Here is a 20087-nt window from a genome sequence, read left to right as displayed (position 1 = left end):
GTGTTTCTGGAATGAGAACTCTGGAGCATTGCCATCTTTTAAATTGATTGGACCCTGTGCAAACATTTTCTTGGGCCCTCCGAAATCCACTTATTAACTATTTTTAGGCAGTGTGGGCTCAAACGGCAGCTATTTTGGGCCCCACAACAATGGCTGGGCCCAGGGCAGCTGCCCCTTTTGCCCTACATTAGAAAAGCTCCTTGTACTTTCATTCTGGTTCTCATTATTTCATCCATAAATATTTTTAGGGCACCTCTGGCATGCCAGAATGTGTTTTGCCATCCTTGTAGCATATGGAAAAGAATATTACTTCTCACAATAATTGTAAATTGCAGCTTCGCTCTCAGCATAAATTGCAGTGTGGAAATGTTTCTAAACTCTAGATGTTGATCTCCTAATTTTACTGTGAGGAGGAAAAGAAAAAACTATTTACTGACCAGACTATGGGGAAACATTATGTTGTGATGGTGGAGAACATTAGTAGGAGTCATTTAAAGGTTAAGTAAGATAAACTCATTTGACAGACGAATGTACCCTCTTACCTGTCAAATAATGAGGAGCTCCAGCTCCTGTGTAAAAATGAAAAGTCAGCAGCTACAAAAACTGTAGCTGCTGACTATAAACAAACAGCCACTCACTTTTCCCATGATCCAGTGGTGGGCTCACCCCAGCCGTTCTTTCCTCTTGTCGTCTGTCTCCCATGCCGGCATGTTAACTGTGGGCACCTGGCTGTGATAGCTTGCGGCTTCACAGCCGGCTGCCCACTGTGCGTGCGCAAGTGGCGCTGCACCTTGTGAATAGTCCCATAGTCTTCTGGGACCTGTCGCATGTCCTGGAAGACTGGGGAAAGGGAGGTGGGGGGAGGAGAACTCCTGCTTTTTATCCCCTAGGCGATCGAAGTGGAATTGGGGGCCGGGTACCTGTCAAAATCAGGTACTCGCTCGCCCCCCACTCCCCAACAGTGCCATTTCTTCACCAGGAGCAAAGAAATGCTCCTGGCACAGTTCCCCACAAACGCTTACTGTACAAACTAAGGAAGGTAGGTATGGACCATAGGGTGAGTACCTGGATAGAGAACTGGCTCCAGGGGAGAGTCCAGAGGGTGGTGATTAATGGGGAGTACTCGGATTGGGCGGGTGTGGAAAGTGGGGTCCCCCAAGGTTCTGTCCCGGGACCAATCCTGTTTAATGTATTCATAAATGATCTAGAGGAGGGGATATCTAGTACAATCTCCGTATTTGCAGATGATACTAAACTAAGCATGCCAATATCTTCTATGCAGGATGTGGAAACCTTACAAGTGGACCTGAACAAAATAATGGGGTGGGCAACTACATGGCAGATGAGGTTTAATGTTGAAAAATGTAAAGTAATGCACTTGGGTGCCAGAGTCTAGGATGGAAAAGGACCTGGGGGTACTGATGGACAACAGGCTTGGCAGTGGCATGCAATGCCAAGCTGCTGCAAGCAAAGCAAACGGAATACTGGCGTGTATAAAAAAGGGGATTCACTCCAGAAATAAAGAGATTATTCTCTCACTCTACAAGTCCCTGGTCTGGCCACATCTGGAGTATGCTGTCCAGTTCTGGGCACCGGTCCTCAGAAAGGATGTGCTGGAACTGGAGAAAGTCCAGAGAAGGGCAACAAAAATAATTAAATAATTAGGGGAATGGAGGACTTCAGCTATGAGGAAAGACTACAAGCACTGAACTTATTCTCTTTTGAGAAGAGACGATTGAGGGGGGATATGATATCAATGTACAAGTACTGTACTGGTGACCCTAGCATAAAGGAACAAACTTTTCAGAGAAAGGGAATACAATAAGACACGTGGCCACTCACTAAAACTAGAAGAAAAACGGTTTAACCTTAAAATACGTAGGGGGTTATTTACTGTCAGAGCAGTGGGGTTGTGGAATTCTCTTCCACAAGCAGTAGTATCAGCGGGGAGCATCGATAGATTTAAAAAACGATTAGATGGGCACCTTAAAGACCAAAACATACAGGGGTATACAATGTACGGTTAACATCAAACACACACACACACACATCATAGGTTGAACTGGATGGACTGATGTCTTTTTTTGACCTCCCTAACTATGTAACTATGTAGGAACAGGGGAGGAGGCCTTACAGTAGAACATCCCTTTCTGGGTGGAGCTCCACTTTAAAGCCTGAGAGGATAGAAAATTTTACATACTGTATCCCAACAATCACCCAGATGTAACAGATACAAGATGGAGCCCACAAGAAAACCAGAGCGTTTACCCTGCAGTGTCCCCTAGTGGTTAAAATGCATATTTCACTTGTTTGAGAACTCCAGTGACTACAGTGTTACTTGAATTATGTTCCAAGATTTGATGGTGTTCAGCTGTTAGAACTTGCAATAATTTAAGACTTTACATAAAGTCTCAGAAATCTTTCATTAAGTTCTTTGTGTTATATAGTTTGAATCCAATGACATAGATATATTATTTATCATTGTAAAAGAACATATTTCCACTTCTGGAAAAAAAAAATGGAAAGAAACCTGTTTTTTTCCCAGTTTTTCCATTTCTATCTCTTAATACTACCCATGGGTAAAATACTTCTAAAGGGAGGCAGATCCTACAGCTTTCTTCATCATGAGTGCATCAACAGGTTATAATGAACCAGACCCTCCCATTTTGAATTTGAAATAACATATTGGAAAAAAAGCTTTCTCTTAAAAACAGTAAAAATTAGGAGGTGCCCAAAAAAAGTATAAATCAATAAAGTGCATAAACAAGTGCAATACAACTCAATAAAATAACAATTATAAGCACAGTGTCCATAAACAGCCACCAGGTGTCTCCAACCAAGCATAAAATAAATCTTATAAATTCCAAACACCAATATGTGAATATTTCTGTGTCTTCTTTCACTAACATTTAGGCACACATCCCTCTCACCAGAACTGTATGACCCCATTACAGGTAGTCACAAAAAGCAAGTTTGTGATCTAGGGATACCACTCTCAATGGTCCTTAGGCCAGGCTAAGAAGCTGGTCACATCAGCCATCAGTAATAATTAAACCTTCATGATTCCAGATTCGATCTCATACAGAGAAACAGGAAGGAAAAGCAAATGCCTCTCATAGTGCAGTGCAAAAGGTTTATTGAATTACACACTGAAAAATTACACTTTTAGTGTTGACGATCAGTAAAAGCTTGTTTAAAAGAGCAGCAATGCCGATTTACGTTCCACCTGTGCTCCAAAGATTGTTTTTCCTTAAAAGAGAAAACCCAGGAGTGGGCACTGTATCCAACCACCCATGTCTGATCGAACCATGAAGTAATGGACTATGATGTCTGTTGCAGGAATAAAGAACACTTCCAAAAAGAAGCAGACTAAGCCTCCTCATTCCAGCGAGCTATACCTGGGGAACCAGAAGTAAGTGTAGCACCCTCCTAGGTAGGTGCTAGAGACAGAGTATAATTTTGAATCCTTTCTGCTTACCAGAGGGATTGAAGGGTAAATCTTTATTGTTCTCTGCCTACCAGAGAGCAGGATCTGCTAGTGAGGTCTGCTCAATGTGCTCAGGGGCAACTCAGTCTGTCTGAAGAGTGTTTCACACTGGTCCAATAGGGAGGCATATTGGACAGTGGGAGAAAACCTGAGAAATGAGTGCACAGGCATTTGGTACAGCCCTGGTGATTGGCAGAGGAAAGTGCCTTGGTCCATGCTGGGATATTGTATAAATGCCAGGAGCACATGTGCTTGTGGTCTTTCAGCGGAGTCCTGGAGGGAGGGGGCGGCTGCCTCCTCCCCTGTAGAGGTGCCATGCGGCCTCAGATGGTCAACCTGAAGGCCTAAAGAGCTAGAGAGGACCTGAATCTGGAGGTCCTGTAAATCTGGGATACTCCATGTACATATTCTATAGGTATTTTTGTAGGGGAGGATGCCCAGAGCCAGTGAGGACATGGCTCAGTTTGGCAGGGGGTGGATATAGCACCCTCCTAGGTAAGTGCTAGAGGGAGAGTAGAGTTTTGTATCCTTTCTGCTTACCAGAGGGATTGCAGGTACATATATATTATTCTCTGCCCACTAGAGAGCAGGATTTGCTAGTGAGGTGTTCTCAATGAGCTCAGGTGCATCTCAGTCTGTCTGCAGAGTGTTTCACACTGGTTCAATAGGGAGGCATATTAGACAGTGGGAGGAAACCTTACAAATGTGTGCACAGGCATTTGGTACAGCCCTGGTGATTTGGCAGAGGAAAATGCATCTGTGCATGCTGGGATACTGTATAAATGCCAGGAGCACATGTGCTCGGGGTCTTTCAGCTGGAGAGAGAAGTCTTGGAGGGAGGGGGCTGCTGCCTCCTCCTCTGTAGAGGTGCCATGCGGCCTCAGGTGGTCGGCCTAAAGAGCTAGAGAGGAACCGAACCCAAAGGTCATGTAAAGCTGAGTGGGAGGGGAGACACTGGAAGGCTCTGATTCTGCACTACAGTGAGTACAGATCTGTTTTAAGTGGCCTGACCTGAGGGGGGCCACCCCTGCAGCTAGAAGAGTCAGTGGATGGGTGTCAGTAAAGGGGATGCTAGAGATTATCCTGAAGATAAAGTAGATCACCAAGTCTATTGCTGGAGAAAGAGCAAGGACACTTAACCCTTTCCATATATGTGGCAGTATGGTTTAAGTAGTGAGACTGCTTCCACAAGCAACCTGATGAGTCCAAGTGAGAGTTGTCCTTATCCAATGTATATAGTTCCAGTCAGAATATCCTACTATTCCCTTCTCCCATCCAAGTTCCACAAATAAATACTAAAAACCAACACCCATGGACTGCTTATTGAGCAACAAGCCATTGAGAGTAAGGATGAATGTGTGAACTGTATACTAAGTGATTGTTTGCTGGTAATCAAAGGAGGCCCAACAAGTCATCATACAGCTGCATAAGTATGGACACTGGCTTTGGTAGAGGACTGGCAGTGGTAGAGAGAAGGAGTAACAGCTCTGACAGGTCTCCTTTCTAAATCTTGTCCTGGGAAAACCCATGACCCTGTAGTGTTTGGATCAGGTGAGTATTCAGCCTCTGATGGATCTTGTCTGGAACTACTGCACTGGGGCATCAAGCAACCTTGTTGTTTAGTATTCCTGTAGATCCTTGCTAAAGGCCTTCTGCCCATACACAGGAAGCCAAGGAAGGTCTTCAATCTACCTGTCCTTGATTTAGGCATACTTAATGTTAAGATCAAAGAAAGTAGGGAGGTTACTGGGGTGGCCCATCCTAACGTTAAGATCAAAGACAGTAAGAAACTCACTAGGTGGCCCATCAACATGTTCCTATTGGACCCCGTGATCTATAGTAATGCCTCTTTATTTAACATATTTCTGGGACAAGAAATTAGGGAAAATGTTTTCAATGGGGGACACAGACAACAAAATGAAGCGACTTTTAAACCAACCCCAACCTCTCCAAAACTAGGGAAAAATGTGTTGTCTGAAGTTTTAAATGTAATTTCCCTGCAAGGAAATCCACCAAATACTCACTGACAGGTCTGAAGAATAGGATATCAGTCCTTTTGTGTTCATAGCTTTCCCCTTTCTTGTGTCTTGGCAGGTCAGACAGCGCTGCACATTGCTGTAATGCATCAGAATCTGGCAGTTGTGCAAGAGCTGATACAGAATGGTGCCAATGTATCTGTGCCAAGGGCAGTCGGAACGTACTTCCAGCTCAAATCTAACTCCTTCTATTTTGGTGAGTTGCGTATGCTTTCCTGTTTTCTGCCCGAGACTGATATTTCATTTATGGATGGACAGCGATCCAAAAACTATGTAAACCCTAACATTGAACTTTTTTTTTTTTGCTCCCTTTTGGTCTAAAAAATATACCATAAATAATGATTTGTTATATCTGTATCCTGTCATGCTTACCCTTAACGTATGTGGTCAGACACTATAGCTGGCTACTGTGTTCTTCACCTATAGCAGCCCCCTTTCCTATATGGCAAGCAGGCCTACCAATACTCGGTGGCCCCCACGACTTATACACAATGCTATAGTGCCTGGCCACTACGCCAGGGCTGGTGCAAACTGAGCAAAGCAAACAGGTACCTGCGGTTGGCAGACAGGCAGTGTGGTTCAATGAAAGTCCAGGTACAAGGCAGGCAGAGTTCAGAGAATAGTCATTATCCGATCCATGGTCATACACAGGGAAATCCAATCTAGCAGAGTAGGGAAGACAAACAGGCAGCTTGATCAGGTATTACATACTCTATCACAAGCATAAGCCTGCAGGTTTGACTGAAATCAGGTTCGGTTTCCACCCATAGAATGGCCACAATCAATCACCTTGCAGGTGGACAGACAAACAAGGAGAATGCCATAGCCAAAACCAGGATGCTGAAACCAGCAGCTATGACAGAGCAGGAGCGAATATGCTCCTGACTAGTGAAGGCGGTTCGCAAACGTTAGCCACAAACTTTCTCAAATGTTCACGGCGGGCCCCATTGACTTTAATGGGAGGCGACCTATAAAAACCTTTAGGTCATATTTGCAGCCACAAAATACTTACTAGCTGTGCACAAATAGTCCCACCACATGGACACTGTCATAACAGAAGTATTGCTATTGGAAAAGCTGCCCTAAATTTTATTTTTTTCCTAAATCAGCCAGAACTGACAGCAGCCTGTAAAAACATGTCAAATACATATAGGGTCCATTCACACATCTGTAAAATGGGTCCGCATCCCTTCCACAATTTGGCGGAACGTTTACAGACCCATTGATTTTCAATTCCAGTCTGAAAAATGAGGCATTCACAGGATAAAGAAGTAAGTGTCGGCCAGTACAGGCCCCAAAAATTAGCCCACATGCATTTACCTGACAGCTAAGAATGTTGTATTCTGTTGCTGAAGGTACATTAGGCATTCACAGCATACAGAAGTAAGTGTCGGCCAGTACAGGCCCCAAAAATTAGCCCACATGCATTTACCTGACAGCTAAGAACATTGTATTCTGTGGCTGAAGGTACATTAGGCATTCACAGGATACAGAAGTAAGTGTCAGCCATTCCAGGCCCCAAAAATGAGCCCACATGGGTCTACCTGACAGCTAAGAACGTTGTATTCTGTGGCTGAAGGTACATTAGGCATTCACAGGATACAGAAGTAAGTGTCGGCCATTCCAGGCCCCAAAAATGAGCCCACATGGGTCTACCTGACAGCTAAGAACGTTGTATTCTGTGGCTGAAGGTACATTAGGCATTCACAGGATACAGAAGTAAGTGTCGGCCAGTATAGGCCCCACAAATTAGCCCACATGGGTTTACCTGACAGATAAGAGCGTTGTATTCTGTGGCTGAAGGTACATTAGGCATTCACAGGATACAGAAGTAAGTGTCGGCCATTCCAGGCCCCAAAAATGAGCCCACATGGGTCTACCTGACAGCTAAGAACGTTGTATTCTGTGGCTGAAGGTACATTAGGCATTCACAGGATACAGAAGTAAGTGTCGGCCAGTATAGGCCCCACAAATTAGCCCACATGCGTTTACCTGACAGCTAAGAACGTTCTATTCTGTGGCTGGATGTACATTAGGCATTGACAGAAAAAATAATTTTCGGCCATGAAAGGCCCCAAAAATTAGACATTCAATGGACATGAAATGCCTTTTATGCCGCTGTATTTACCGAAGACAAGGACCATGAATTGTTGTGAGTGGATGGCGGTCTGGCAGATATGTTTGGCCTGTCATGAGGAATTGTAATCAAACATGGTCTACTGGTCACATGTGTTGAATTCCTCAGAGATCCATACCTCATTCATTTTTACAAATGTGAGGTATTCAACACTGTCATGAGCTGCGCGGAACGTCCTTTCGGACAGGACACTGGATGGGGGGCAAGCCAACAGTTCCATTGCAAATTGTGCAAGCTCTGGCCAGAGGTCAAGCCTTCCCACCCAGTAGTCCAGGGGTTCATCACTCCTCAGAGCGCCCACATCGGCCGTTAACCCGATGTAGTCTGACACCTGTCGGTCTAGGCGTTTCCTGATCCTGGATCAGGAGTACAGCTGTCGCTGGGTCGGCTGAAAGAATGATTTCATATCTGAAGTGACCAACACATCTTCAAACCGCCCTCTTCTTGCAGGCGCTGTTGGATTGCTACCCACAACTGTTTCTCTGTGAGTGGAAATTCCTCTGCCAGCGCATGCAAAAGCAGAATGCAGCATTTCTCGAAGCAAGGCCTGGAAGTGCTGAATTCTGACCGCCCTCTGTGATGGTGGTAACATTTCCGCCATTTTTTTGTTTGTACCGGGTGTCTAAGTACGTTGCCATCCAGTACTGGTCCTTGCCCTTTATGCTTTTTATAGGGGGGTCCCCCTTAAAACACTGGAGCAGGAAGGCCCCCATTCGCACTGAACTGGAAAATGTGTAGTGGCCTGGCTCCAGCTCATCATCCAGGATAATGTCGTCCTCGTTCTCCTCCCCCCATCCACGGACAACACCAGCGATCCCAGAAAGGTTTAAAGCATGCTCTTCTTGCTCCTCCTCATCCGCCCTGGCACTATCCTCCTCCAACTCCTCTTCAGACTCCTGTTGTTGACTTGTCTCAGATGGAGTAGCATCCCCTGGGAATTCATCCAACATTGGGACTTCCTCATCTTCCTGCTCCTGCTCCTTGACCGCTTGATCAATGACATGACGCAATGCATGCTCCAGAAAGAAGGCGTAAGGTACGATGTCACTGATGGCGCCCTGGCCGTGACTGATCAGTTTGGTGATCTCATCAAATGGCCGCAGAAGTCTGCATGCGTCGCGCATAAGCAGCCACTGGCAAGGTGAAAAAAACCCAAGCTCCCCAGAACCTGTCCTGCCGCAGAGTTCGTACAGGTAGTCGTTAACTGCATGTTTCTGCTGGAGCAGCCTATCAAGCATATACAAGGTTGAGTTCCATCGCGTCGCAAATAAGACGCCTGAGGGGCAGGTTGTGTCGCTACTGAATCTCATGGCTGTGTAAGATGTTCTGAAATGGCCTGAGATTTTCCTGGCCTTCCGCAAGACGTCCTGGACCCCAGGGTATTTGGCAATGAATTGCTGCACGACCAAGTTCAGGACGTGTGCCATGCATAGCAAGTGTGTAATTTTGCCCTGTTTCAGCGCGCTCAGCAGATTGGCACCGTTGTTGCACACCACTTTACCAACTGTCAAATTCAGCGGTGTCATCCACTGATCTGCCTGTGAACGCAGAGCTGAAAGGAGTGCAGGACCAGTGTGGCTCTTGGCTTCCAGGCACAACAGACGCAGCACAGCATGGCAACGTCTCACCTGGCATGTAAAATAGGTTCTGGGGATCTTGGGTGGTGCAGCGGAAGAGACGGTAGCAGCGGAAAAGGAGGAGTCAGCCGAGGAGGAGAGGGAGGATGGAGTAGGAGGAGGAGAAGAAGAGGCAGGCCTGCATGCAATCCATGGCGATAAAACCAAATCTACACGGGTGCCGCGGGTTACATGCTTGACGGCCGTCAGAAAGTTCACCCAGTGGGCAGTAAAAGTTATATACCTTCCCTGCCTGTGTTTGCTAGACCATGTGTCTGTGGTCAGATGTATCTTGGCACTGACACTGTGTGCCAGAGATACATTCACTTGCAGCTGAACATGGCCATACAGCTTTAAAATGCCCTTCTGTAAAAAATATTTCCTGCCTGGGACCTTCCATTGTGGTGTTCCAATGGTCACAAATTTCCAAAAGGTCTCTGACTCCACCAGTTGATATGGCAGTAGTTGGCGGGCTATCAGTTCCGGCAAGCCAGCAGTCAACCGTTGGGCAAGAGGGTTATCCGGCTTAATCATTTTTTTTTTACGCTCCAACATTTGGGCCACGGAAGCCTGCCTTTTTCCAGAACAACGTGAGGATGGCATGATGGAAGGTGGAGTGGAGGACAATTGTGAGGAGAAGGAGAAGAGGCTGGACGGGGAGAGCATGGAGTGTGGCTTTGTGGGTTCTGAAGGTGTGGCTCCCACTGGGCTCAGTGATGGAAGTCCAGGTGCCTTCTTAAGGCGGTTGTCCCTAGGTGAGTGTTGGGCTTACCGCGACTTATGGGTCGACTGCAAAGGCTGCACATGGCAACACTATTGTCAGCAACAGACACATTTAAAAAAGCCCACACTGCGGAGCCATGTGCCGGCGTCCTGGGAGCGCCAGATGTGACTGTACATGGTTGATGGCTCACTCCTGATACATTAGCAGTCTGCTTTGTCCCTCCTGTGCAATGTAACTTCTGCCTGCTACTCCTCCCTATCTGCTGGTCCGTCTCTCCCTCTGAACTCCCCTCCTCTACCTCTATTGTGGGCGCACGTGTGATGTCACCTTCCCCACCATTAACATTAGAAATCTAGGAGTAGGCAGCAACAGAGGGGACCAACCTCCTCGGGCTGATCTGGGTACTGTCGTCAGACTGCTGAGTGGCGGCTGTTGCTACCTCCTCTTCCTGATCCGATGCCAACAATGGCTGCGCATCGAAAATGTCTTGTGATGGATTGGAATATAATTCCAGTGACTCAAGCGGAGGGTATATGGTGGTGATGGTGTTGGTGGTGGTGTCTTTGAGGGTGCACACAGCAGAGAGTGAAGAGGGTGCAGATAGAGAGGAGGAGGAAGGTGCAGAAGAGGAAGGCTGAGTGAGCCACTCAACCAAGTCTGGTGCATCCTTTGACGTAATCGAACGCACCTTCTGAAACTTCACACTTTGGCTCCGGCCTACTGCTCCTGCCCTACCCCTACCACCCCTGCGTAAGGGCCTGCCTCTTCCTCTGCCTGTCATTTTTTAAATTACCCTGTGACAAAAGTCTCTAGAGAAGCGCAGTTTATGTGGAACAAGGTATATAACACGCCGCTTCAATCTGTGGTATTGGGGGGCCACTGGTCTATCACAACAGTTGTACAAAAAATTGGCCAGTAAGTTTGGCACTGTGTGTAGCAGAGTTAACGCAGCAAAAGAGGCAATATTGTTGCAGGACACAAATACACTTATAAAAATATACTCAGATAACACCCCACTTCAATCTGTGGTATTGGGGGGGCCACTGGTCTATCACACCAGTTGTACAAAAAATTGGCCAGTAAGTTTGGCTCTGTGTGTAGCAGAGTTAACTCAGCAAAAGAGGCAATATTTTTGTAGGACACAAATACTCTTATAAAATTATACTCAGATAACACCCGCTTCAATCTGTGGTATTGGGCGGCCAATGGTCTATCACAACAGTTGTACAAAAAATTGGCCAGCAAGTTTGGCACTGTGTGTGGCAGAGTTAACACAGCAAAACAGGCAATACTTTTGCAGGACACAAATACACTTATAAAAGTATACTCAGATAACACCCCACTTCAATCTGTGGTATTGGGGGGCCACTGGTCTATCACACCAGTTGTACAAAAAATTAGCCAGTAAGTTTGGCACTGTGTTTAGCAGAGATAATGCAGCAAAAGAGGCAATATTTTTGCAGGACACAAATACACTTATAAAAGTATACTCAGATAACACCTCGCTTCAATCTGTCATTTAGGGGGGCCACTGGTCTATCACACCAGTTATAATACTTTTAAAAGTGCTTTTGTTACTGTTTGTAAATGTAGTATTGCTGCAGAAACGCTCACCACACCAGTCACAATGCTGCACAGTGCGCAATACAAATCCACTATAATATGCTTTCTATATTAGAAAGTATATTATAAGTGTATTACACCCCTATATAGTGCACTGCACACCAAAGAATAGTACACCTATACCAAATACTAGTCCTTAAAAGGACTTTTGTGGACCTTAACAGAGCGATTTGTGTCACTGACAATCTGTCCCTGGTGCACACAGCAAACCTCTCCCTATTAGTGTTGAGCGAACACGGACTGTATTATTCGTGTTCGTACCGAATAATTGGATTTTTGTTACCCGAACACGGACACGGACACTTTACTGTATGTTCGGGTAAAAAATCCGTGTTCGGTCGTTTTATTTCCGGGTTTTGCATGTTTTGGCGCTCTTTTCATGGCGGGCTTTCAACAGCCAATCAACAATCGTTTAACTGGTGTGCCTTAAGCTATCCCAGCCATGCCTGCAAATGTATGAGTAGCTGTGATTGGCCGTCTGAAGCATGTGACCAAGTCTTTATAAGTTCGAGGCAGCCGCAGCGGCGTCATTCTGCTGCTTAGCTTAGGGACAGAGCACACATACGTGCTGGCTGCTGATTAGGGAAAGACAGGCAGGGAAAACGAATTGGTGTCCGGATAGAAATTAGGGTCAGGTCGGAGTGTTTAGGCAGGGCGAGTTGTAGGCATTTTAGGGATAGAGTCTGCTGAATTATAGGGTCAGTGTGTTCTACAAACTACAATCGATATTGCTGTGTGGTGTGGGATAGGAGATAGGCAGGTGTCAGTGATCCACATCCATTTTTCTGTGTGTGGGCTGCAGTGAACACAATCGTTTTGGGGTGCAGTGAACACAATCCTTTTGGGGTGCAGTGAACAAAATCTTTGTGGGGTACAGTGAACACAATCTTTGTGGGGTGCAGTGAAGACAATCCTTGTGGGGTGCAGTGAAGACAATCCTTGTGGGGTACAGTGAACACAATCTTTGTGGGGTGCAGTGAAGACAATCCTTTTGGGGTGCAGTGAACACAATCTTTGTGGGGTGCAGTGAACAAAATCTTTGTGGGGTACAGTGAACACAATCTTTGTGGGGTACAGTGAACACAATCTTTGTGGGGTGCAGTGAAGACAATCCTTGTGGGGTGCAGTGAACAAAATCTTTGGGGGGGTACAGTGAACACAATCTTTGTGGGGTACAGTGAACACAATCTTTGTGGGGTGCAGTGAAGACAATCCTTGTGGGGTGCAGTGAAGACAATCCTTGTGGGGTGCAGTGAACAAAATCTTTGGGGGGTACAGTGAACACAATCTTTGTGGGGTACAGTGAACACAATCTTTGTGGGGTGCAGTGAAGACAATCCTTTTGGGGTGCAGTGAACACAATCTTTGTGGGGTACAGTGAACACAATCTTTGTGGGGTGCAGTGAAGGCAATCCTTGTGGGGTGCAGTGAAGACAATCCTTGTGGGGTACAGTGAACACAATCTTTGTGGGGTGCAGTGAAGACAATCCTTTTGGGGTGCAGTGAACACAATCTTTGTGGGGTGCAGTGAACAAAATCTTTGTGGGGTACAGTGAACACAATCTTTGTGGGGTACAGTGAACACAATCTTTGTGGGGTACAGTGAAGACAATCCTTGTGGGGTGCAGTGAAGACAATCCTTGTGGGGTGCAGTGAACAAAATCTTTGGGGGGTACAGTGAACACAATCTTTGTGGGGTACAGTGAACACAATCTTTGTGGGGTGCAGTGAAGACAATCCTTGTGGGGTGCAGTGAAGACAATCCTTGTGGGGTGCAGTGAACAAAATCTTTGGGGGGTACAGTGAACACAATCTTTGTGGGGTACAGTGAACACAATCTTTGTGGGGTGCAGTGAAGACAATCCTTGTGGGGTGCAGTGAAGACAATCCTTGTGGGGTACAGTGAACACAATCTTTGTGGGGTGCAGTGAAGACAATCCTTTTGGGGTGCAGTGAACACAATCTTTGTGGGGTGCAGTGAACAAAATCTTTGTGGGGTACAGTGAACACAATCTTTGTGGGGTACAGTGAACACAATCTTTGTGGGGTGCAGTGAAGACAATCCTTGTGGGGTACAGTGAACACAATCTTTGTGGGGTGCAGTGAAGACAATCCTTTTGGGGTGCAGTGAACACAATCTTTGTGGGGTGCAGTGAACAAAATCTTTGTGGGGCACAGTGAACACAATCTTTGTGGGGTACAGTGAACAAAATCTTTGTGGGGTACAGTGAACACAATCTTTGTGGATTACAGTGAACACAATCTTTGTGGGGTGCAGTGAAGACAATCCTTTTGGGGTGCAGTGAACACAATCTTTGTGGGGTACAGTGAACACAATCTTTGTGGGGTGCAGTGAAGACAATCCTTGTGGGGTGCAGTGAAGACAATCCTTGTGGGGTGCAGTGATCAAAATCTTTGTGGGGTACAGTGAACACAATCTTTGTGGGGTACAGTGAACAAAATCTTTGTGGGGTACAGTGAACACAATCTTTGTGGGGTGCAGTGAAGACAATCCTTTTGGGGTGCAGTGAACACAATCTTTGTGGGGTACAGTGAACACAATCTTTGTGGGGTGCAGTGAACAAAATCTTTGTGGGGTGCAGTGAAGACAATCCTTGTGGGGTGCAGTGAAGACAATCCTTGTGGGGTGCAGTGAACACAATCTTTGTGGGGTACAGTGAACACAATCTTTGTGGGGTGCAGTGAACAAAATCTTTGTGGGGTACAGTGAACACAATCTTTGTGGGGTACAGTGAACACAATCTTTGTGGGGTGCAGTGAAGACAATCCTTTTGTGGTGCAGTGAACACAATCTTTGTGGGGTACAGTGAACACAATCATTGTGGGGTGCAGTGAAGACAATCCTTGTGGGGTGCAGTGAAGACAATCCTTGTGGGGTACAGTGAACACAATATTTGTGGGGTGCAGTGAAGACAATCCTTTTGGGGTGCAGTGAACACAATCTTTGTGGGGTGCAGTGAACAAAATCTTTGTGGGGTACAGTGAACACAATCTTTGTGGGGTACAGTGAAGACAATCCTTGTGGGGTGCAGTGAAGACAATCCTTGTGGGGTGCAGTGAACAAAATCTTTGGGGGGTACAGTGAACACAATCTTTGTGGGGTACAGTGAACACAATCTTTGTGGGGTGCAGTGAAGACAATCCTTGTGGGGTGCAGTGAACAAAATCTTTGGGGGGTACAGTGAACACAATCTTTGTGGGGTACAGTGAACACAATCTTTGTGGGGTGCAGTGAAGACAATCCTTGTGGGGTGCAGTGAAGACAATCCTTGTGGGGTACAGTGAACACAATCTTTGTGGGGTGCAGTGAAGACAATCCTTTTGGGGTGCAGTGAACACAATCTTTGTGGGGTGCAGTGAACAAAATCTTTGTGGGGTACAGTGAACACAATCTTTGTGGGGTACAGTGAACACAATCTTTGTGGGGTGCAGTGAAGACAATCCTTGTGGGGTACAGTGAACACAATCTTTGTGGGGTGCAGTGAAGACAATCCTTTTGGGGTGCAGTGAACACAATCTTTGTGGGGTGCAGTGAACAAAATCTTTGTGGGGCACAGTGAACACAATCTTTGTGGGGTACAGTGAACAAAATCTTTGTGGGGTACAGTGAACACAATCTTTGTGGATTACAGTGAACACAATCTTTGTGGGGTGCAGTGAAGACAATCCTTTTGGGGTGCAGTGAACACAATCTTTGTGGGGTACAGTGAACACAATCTTTGTGGGGTGCAGTGAAGACAATCCTTGTGGGGTGCAGTGAAGACAATCCTTGTGGGGTGCAGTGATCAAAATCTTTGTGGGGTACAGTGAACACAATCTTTGTGGGGTACAGTGAACAAAATCTTTGTGGGGTACAGTGAACACAATCTTTGTGGGGTGCAGTGAAGACAATCCTTTTGGGGTGCAGTGAACACAATCTTTGTGGGGTACAGTGAACACAATCTTTGTGGGGTGCAGTGAACAAAATCTTTGTGGGGTGCAGTGAAGACAATCCTTGTGGGGTGCAGTGAAGACAATCCTTGTGGGGTGCAGTGAACACAATCTTTGTGGGGTACAGTGAACACAATCTTTGTGGGGTGCAGTGAACAAAATCTTTGTGGGGTACAGTGAACACAATCTTTGTGGGGTACAGTGAACACAATCTTTGTGGGGTGCAGTGAAGACAATCCTTTTGTGGTGCAGTGAACACAATCTTTGTGGGGTACAGTGAACACAATCTTTGTGGGGTGCAGTGAAGACAATCCTTGTGGGGTGCAGTGAAGACAATCCTTGTGGGGTACAGTGAACACAATATTTGTGGGGTGCAGTGAAGACAATCCTTTTGTGGTGCAGTGAACACAATCTTTGTGGGGTACAGTGAACACAATCTTTGTGGGGTGCAGTGAAGACAATCCTTGTGGGGTGCAGTGAAGACAATCCTTGTGGGGTACAGTGAACACAATCTTTGTGGGGTGCAGTGAAGACAATCCTTTTGGGGTGCAGTGAACACAATCTTTGTGGGGTACAGTGAACACAATCTTTGTGGGGTGCAGTGAAGACAATCCTTGTGGGGTGCAGTGAAGACAATCCTTGTGGGGTGCAGTGAACAAAATCTTTGGGGGGTACAGTGAGCACAATCTTTGTGGGGTACAGTGAACACAATCTTTGTGGGGTGCAGTGAAGACAATCCTTTTGGGGTGCAGTGAACACAATCTTTGTGGGGTACAGTGAACACAATCTTTGTGGGGTGCAGTGAAGACAATCCTTGTGGGGTGCAGTGAAGACAATCCTTGTGGGGTGCAGTGAACAAAATCTTTGTGGGGTACAGTGAACACAATCTTTGTGGGGTGCAGTGAACAAAATCTTTGGGGGGTACAGTGAACACAATCTTTGTGGATTACAGTGAACACAATCTTTGTGGGGTGCAGTGAAGACAATCCTTTTGGGGTGCAGTGAACACAATCTTTGTGGGGTACAGTGAACACAATCTCATACTTCTGAAGATTTGAGGGTGCTGCCTGTTTCATCCTCCTCCTCCTCATCCGTCCTTTTAGGGGTACAAACAATAGTAATTGGGGCCTAGTGTGCTTCTGTACGTGTGAAAAACATACACTTTTTTTTGATCATATTTCCTATTCCGCTATTCAATAAAAACCTTTGGGGATCAATTAAATTGCGGAATAGTCTGTGTCGGTACATGTGAGATCCACCTTTCCAAGTTTTTGGGGTTCATCTCATACTTCTGAAGCTTTGATAATGGGCGAAATCTCATAGCAGCTCTGGGCCTAGCCGGTTTGACGCACATCCCTTGCCTGGCGCATGTGCTGAATTTGGTGGTGCAGAGGTTCCTTAAAAACTACCCCGATATGTCAGAGCTGCTGCAGAAAGTGCGGGCCGTCTGTGCGCACTTTCGGCGTTCTCACCCTGCTGCTGCTCGCCTGGCAGCGCTGCAGCGTAACTTCGGCCTTCCCGCTCACCGCCTCATATGTGACGTGCCCACAAGGTGGAACTCCACCTTGCACATGCTGCAAAGACTGTGCGAGCAGCAGCAGGCCATAGTGGAGTTTCAGCTGCAGCACGCACGCGTGAGTCGCTCTGCGGAACAGCACCACTTCACCACCAATAACTGGGCCTCCATGCGAGACCTGTGTGCCTTGTTACGCTGTTTTGAGTACTCCACCAACATGGCCAGTGGCAATGACGCCGTTCTCAGCTTAACTATCCCACTTCTATGCCTCCTTGAAAAAACAATTCGGGCGATGATGGAAGAGGATGTGGCACAGGATGAGGAGGAGGAGGAGGAAGATGAAGAGGTAACATTTCAAAGGCTTTCAGGGCAGTCATTCGCAAGGGGCTCCGAGGGTGGGTTCCTGCACACACAAATGCCAGAGACACAATTGTCCAGCAGGGGCACAGTTCTGGAGGATGAGGAGGAGGAGATGGAGGAGGAGATGGAACCATGTTCACAGCAGGGTGGCACCCAGGCCAGCTCATGGCCATCACTGGTGCGTGGCTGGGGGGATACAGAGGACACGGACGATACACCTCCCACAGAGGACAGCCTTTCGTCGCCTCTGGGCAGCCTGGCACACATGAGCGATTACATGCTGCAGTGTCTCCACAACGACCGCCGAGTTGCCCACATTCTAACTTGTGCTGATTACTGGGTGGCCACGCTGCTGGATCCCCGTTACAAGGACAACGTACCGTCCTTAATTCACTCACTGGAGCGCGATCGCAAGATGCGCGAGTACAAGCGCACGCTGGTAGATGCAATGCTGCTGGCATTCCCATCTGACAGCGGGGCCACAGTGGAAGCACAAGGCAGAGGAGGAGGAGGAGGAGGAGGAGGAGGAGGAGGAGGAGGTCGCCAACGCAACCAGGGCACCACCAGCACCTCAGAAGGCAGGGTTAGCATGGCCGAAATGTGGAAAAGCTTTGTCAGCACGCCACAACAAACAGCAGCACCAGCAGCTCAGATGGAACGTCTTAGCAGGAGGCAGCATTTTACCAACATGGTGGAGCAGTATGTGTGCACACGCCTACATGTAGTGAATGAGGGGTCTGCCCCCTTCAACTTCTGGGTCTCCAAATTGGGCACATGGCCTGAGCTTGCCCTTTACGCCTTGGAGGTGCTGGCGTGCCCTGCAGCCAGTGTATTATCTGAACGGGTATTTAGCACGGCTGGGGGCGTTATAACAGACAAGCGCAGCCGCCTGTCCAGAGACAATGTGGACAAGCTCACGTTCATTAAAATGAACCAGGCATGGATCCCACGGGACTTTTCTGTACCTTGTGCAGAATAGCAATGGATACCGACCTTACCCACCCATTGTTCCATTTTTGCTCTTTCTCACTCTTTTGGGGTGTACCCTCATTTAAAATTTGTGAAAAGAAGCAGTGTTGGCTACCTCGTCCTCCTCCTCAGGGCCAGATTAACGTAGGGGCTATTGGAGCTGCAGCTCCAGGCCCCTACCTTTTATACAGGCCCCGGGTTGGCCATATTCACTGTGACCGCTCTTCTGTCACTTGTAAACACAGAAGTCTGGCTTCTATGCTCGCTTCCCCAGGCAGCTCCCTCAGAACCTCCCCACACAGCGCGAAGGCCTGACAAGGAGGGACAGTTGCCGATGCATGGATGTGTTTATGGGCTTCAGAGACAGCATCCCATGTTGAATTAGGCATGCATGGCTGCACCCTTCCTCCTCTGGGTGCATGCCAAGGCACGGCCCTTAAGGCCCTTCAAAATCCTCAGCACCAAGACCATGATGCTCTTAATCCGGCCCTGGTCCTCCTCCACCGCCGCTTCCACCTACACCGCCCATAGGTGTGCGCAGCCTATTGCATTAGGGTGTGCACCCCAAAGTTGAAATACACATGCATGTGTTTGCCTACATGTACATGGCCCCGATACATTACTCTCCCTGCTGGCAAAGAGAAATAGAGCAGAGCAGGTCCGAGGGAGATCTTTCCCATCTCCTCACTGGCAAACAGAGCGATAATGCTATGTGCCCTAGGTGATTAGGGTGTGCCCAGGTACACCCGGCACACCCTGTGCGCACGCCTATGACACCGCCACATCCACCACCACCTCAACCTCCCTCCTACTCCATATGGGCCTCGTCCTTCAGAGATGAAGAACATTGTTTTATTTTTCTGTTTTTTTTTTGTTGTTTTAAGTTATTTCCCTATCCACATTTGTTTGCAGAGCACTTGCCATGCTCTTAATTACGTTTTGCTGCCATTTGCAGCACTCTAGCCCTTTCCATTGGTGTTTTAGAGCCATTTTAGTGCCTTAAAGTTCGGGTCCCCATTGACTTCAATGGGGTTCGGTGTCCGGGAAAAGTTCGGTAAAAGTCCGGGACACGGACCCGGACTTTTTTTTAAAGTTCGGCCGAACCCGTCGAACACGGACATCTAGGTGTCCGCTCAACCCTACTCCCTATACTGACAAAAAGCAGAATGTGAAATGGCCGCCAGGTCAGGTCTGTTTATAAGGTAGGGGGTATGTCCATGTGCTGAGATGTCTCAATTGGCTGTCCTGTTCCACCTGATGGCTGTGTCATGGGTCAAAGTTCTCCCCAATGTAAACTAATACGGCCGCCGCGAACAATGCCGCGAACCGCAAGGCCATCCCTACTCCTGACATGCCTGTAGCAGCTTCTAAAAATACTGTGAGCATACTTGTAATGAAAGCCCTGCATTCTAAACTCATCCTTCTGACTTCATCCTGTGGAATAGAAGAGGATGACTGATGGAAAAAATAATTCATGGGTCAGTCCACAAACAATGTATACTTCTGTTTTAGTAGATGATAGAGAGATAACCAACCTGACAGTCTCTAACATCTTTAGGAAACTCTATTCGTGCACTAAGTTCCTGCATTTGAACAACCGCTTGCCATTATGCAGGTTCCCCACCATCCTGATTTCCTGAGTCTGCATACCTGCTTTAGCCATTATGA

The 20087-nt window shown here is 47.1% G+C and overlaps 1 protein-coding gene across 1 annotated transcript in view; it reads left to right on the top strand.

Annotated features, from left to right (window-relative positions):
• Nucleotides 1-20087, top strand: part of LOC309563289 (transient receptor potential cation channel subfamily V member 6-like) — a gene marked incomplete at both ends in the record, with an annotated part of 71145 nt that overhangs the window by 22433 nt on the left and 28625 nt on the right. The window contains one exon of the mRNA XM_082267693.1: nt 5582-5719. Within this exon, the coding sequence (XP_082123819.1) occupies nt 5582-5719 (138 nt within the window). The remainder of the gene's footprint in view (nt 1-5581; nt 5720-20087) is intronic.

The sequence above is a fragment of the Pelophylax lessonae genome (genome assembly GCF_965119305.1).
Source record: "Pelophylax lessonae genome assembly, chromosome: 9".
NCBI lineage: Eukaryota > Metazoa > Chordata > Amphibia > Anura > Ranidae > Pelophylax > Pelophylax lessonae.
The sequence above is the reverse complement of the archived record's forward strand: the minus strand, read 5'-3'. Positions and strand labels throughout refer to the sequence as shown.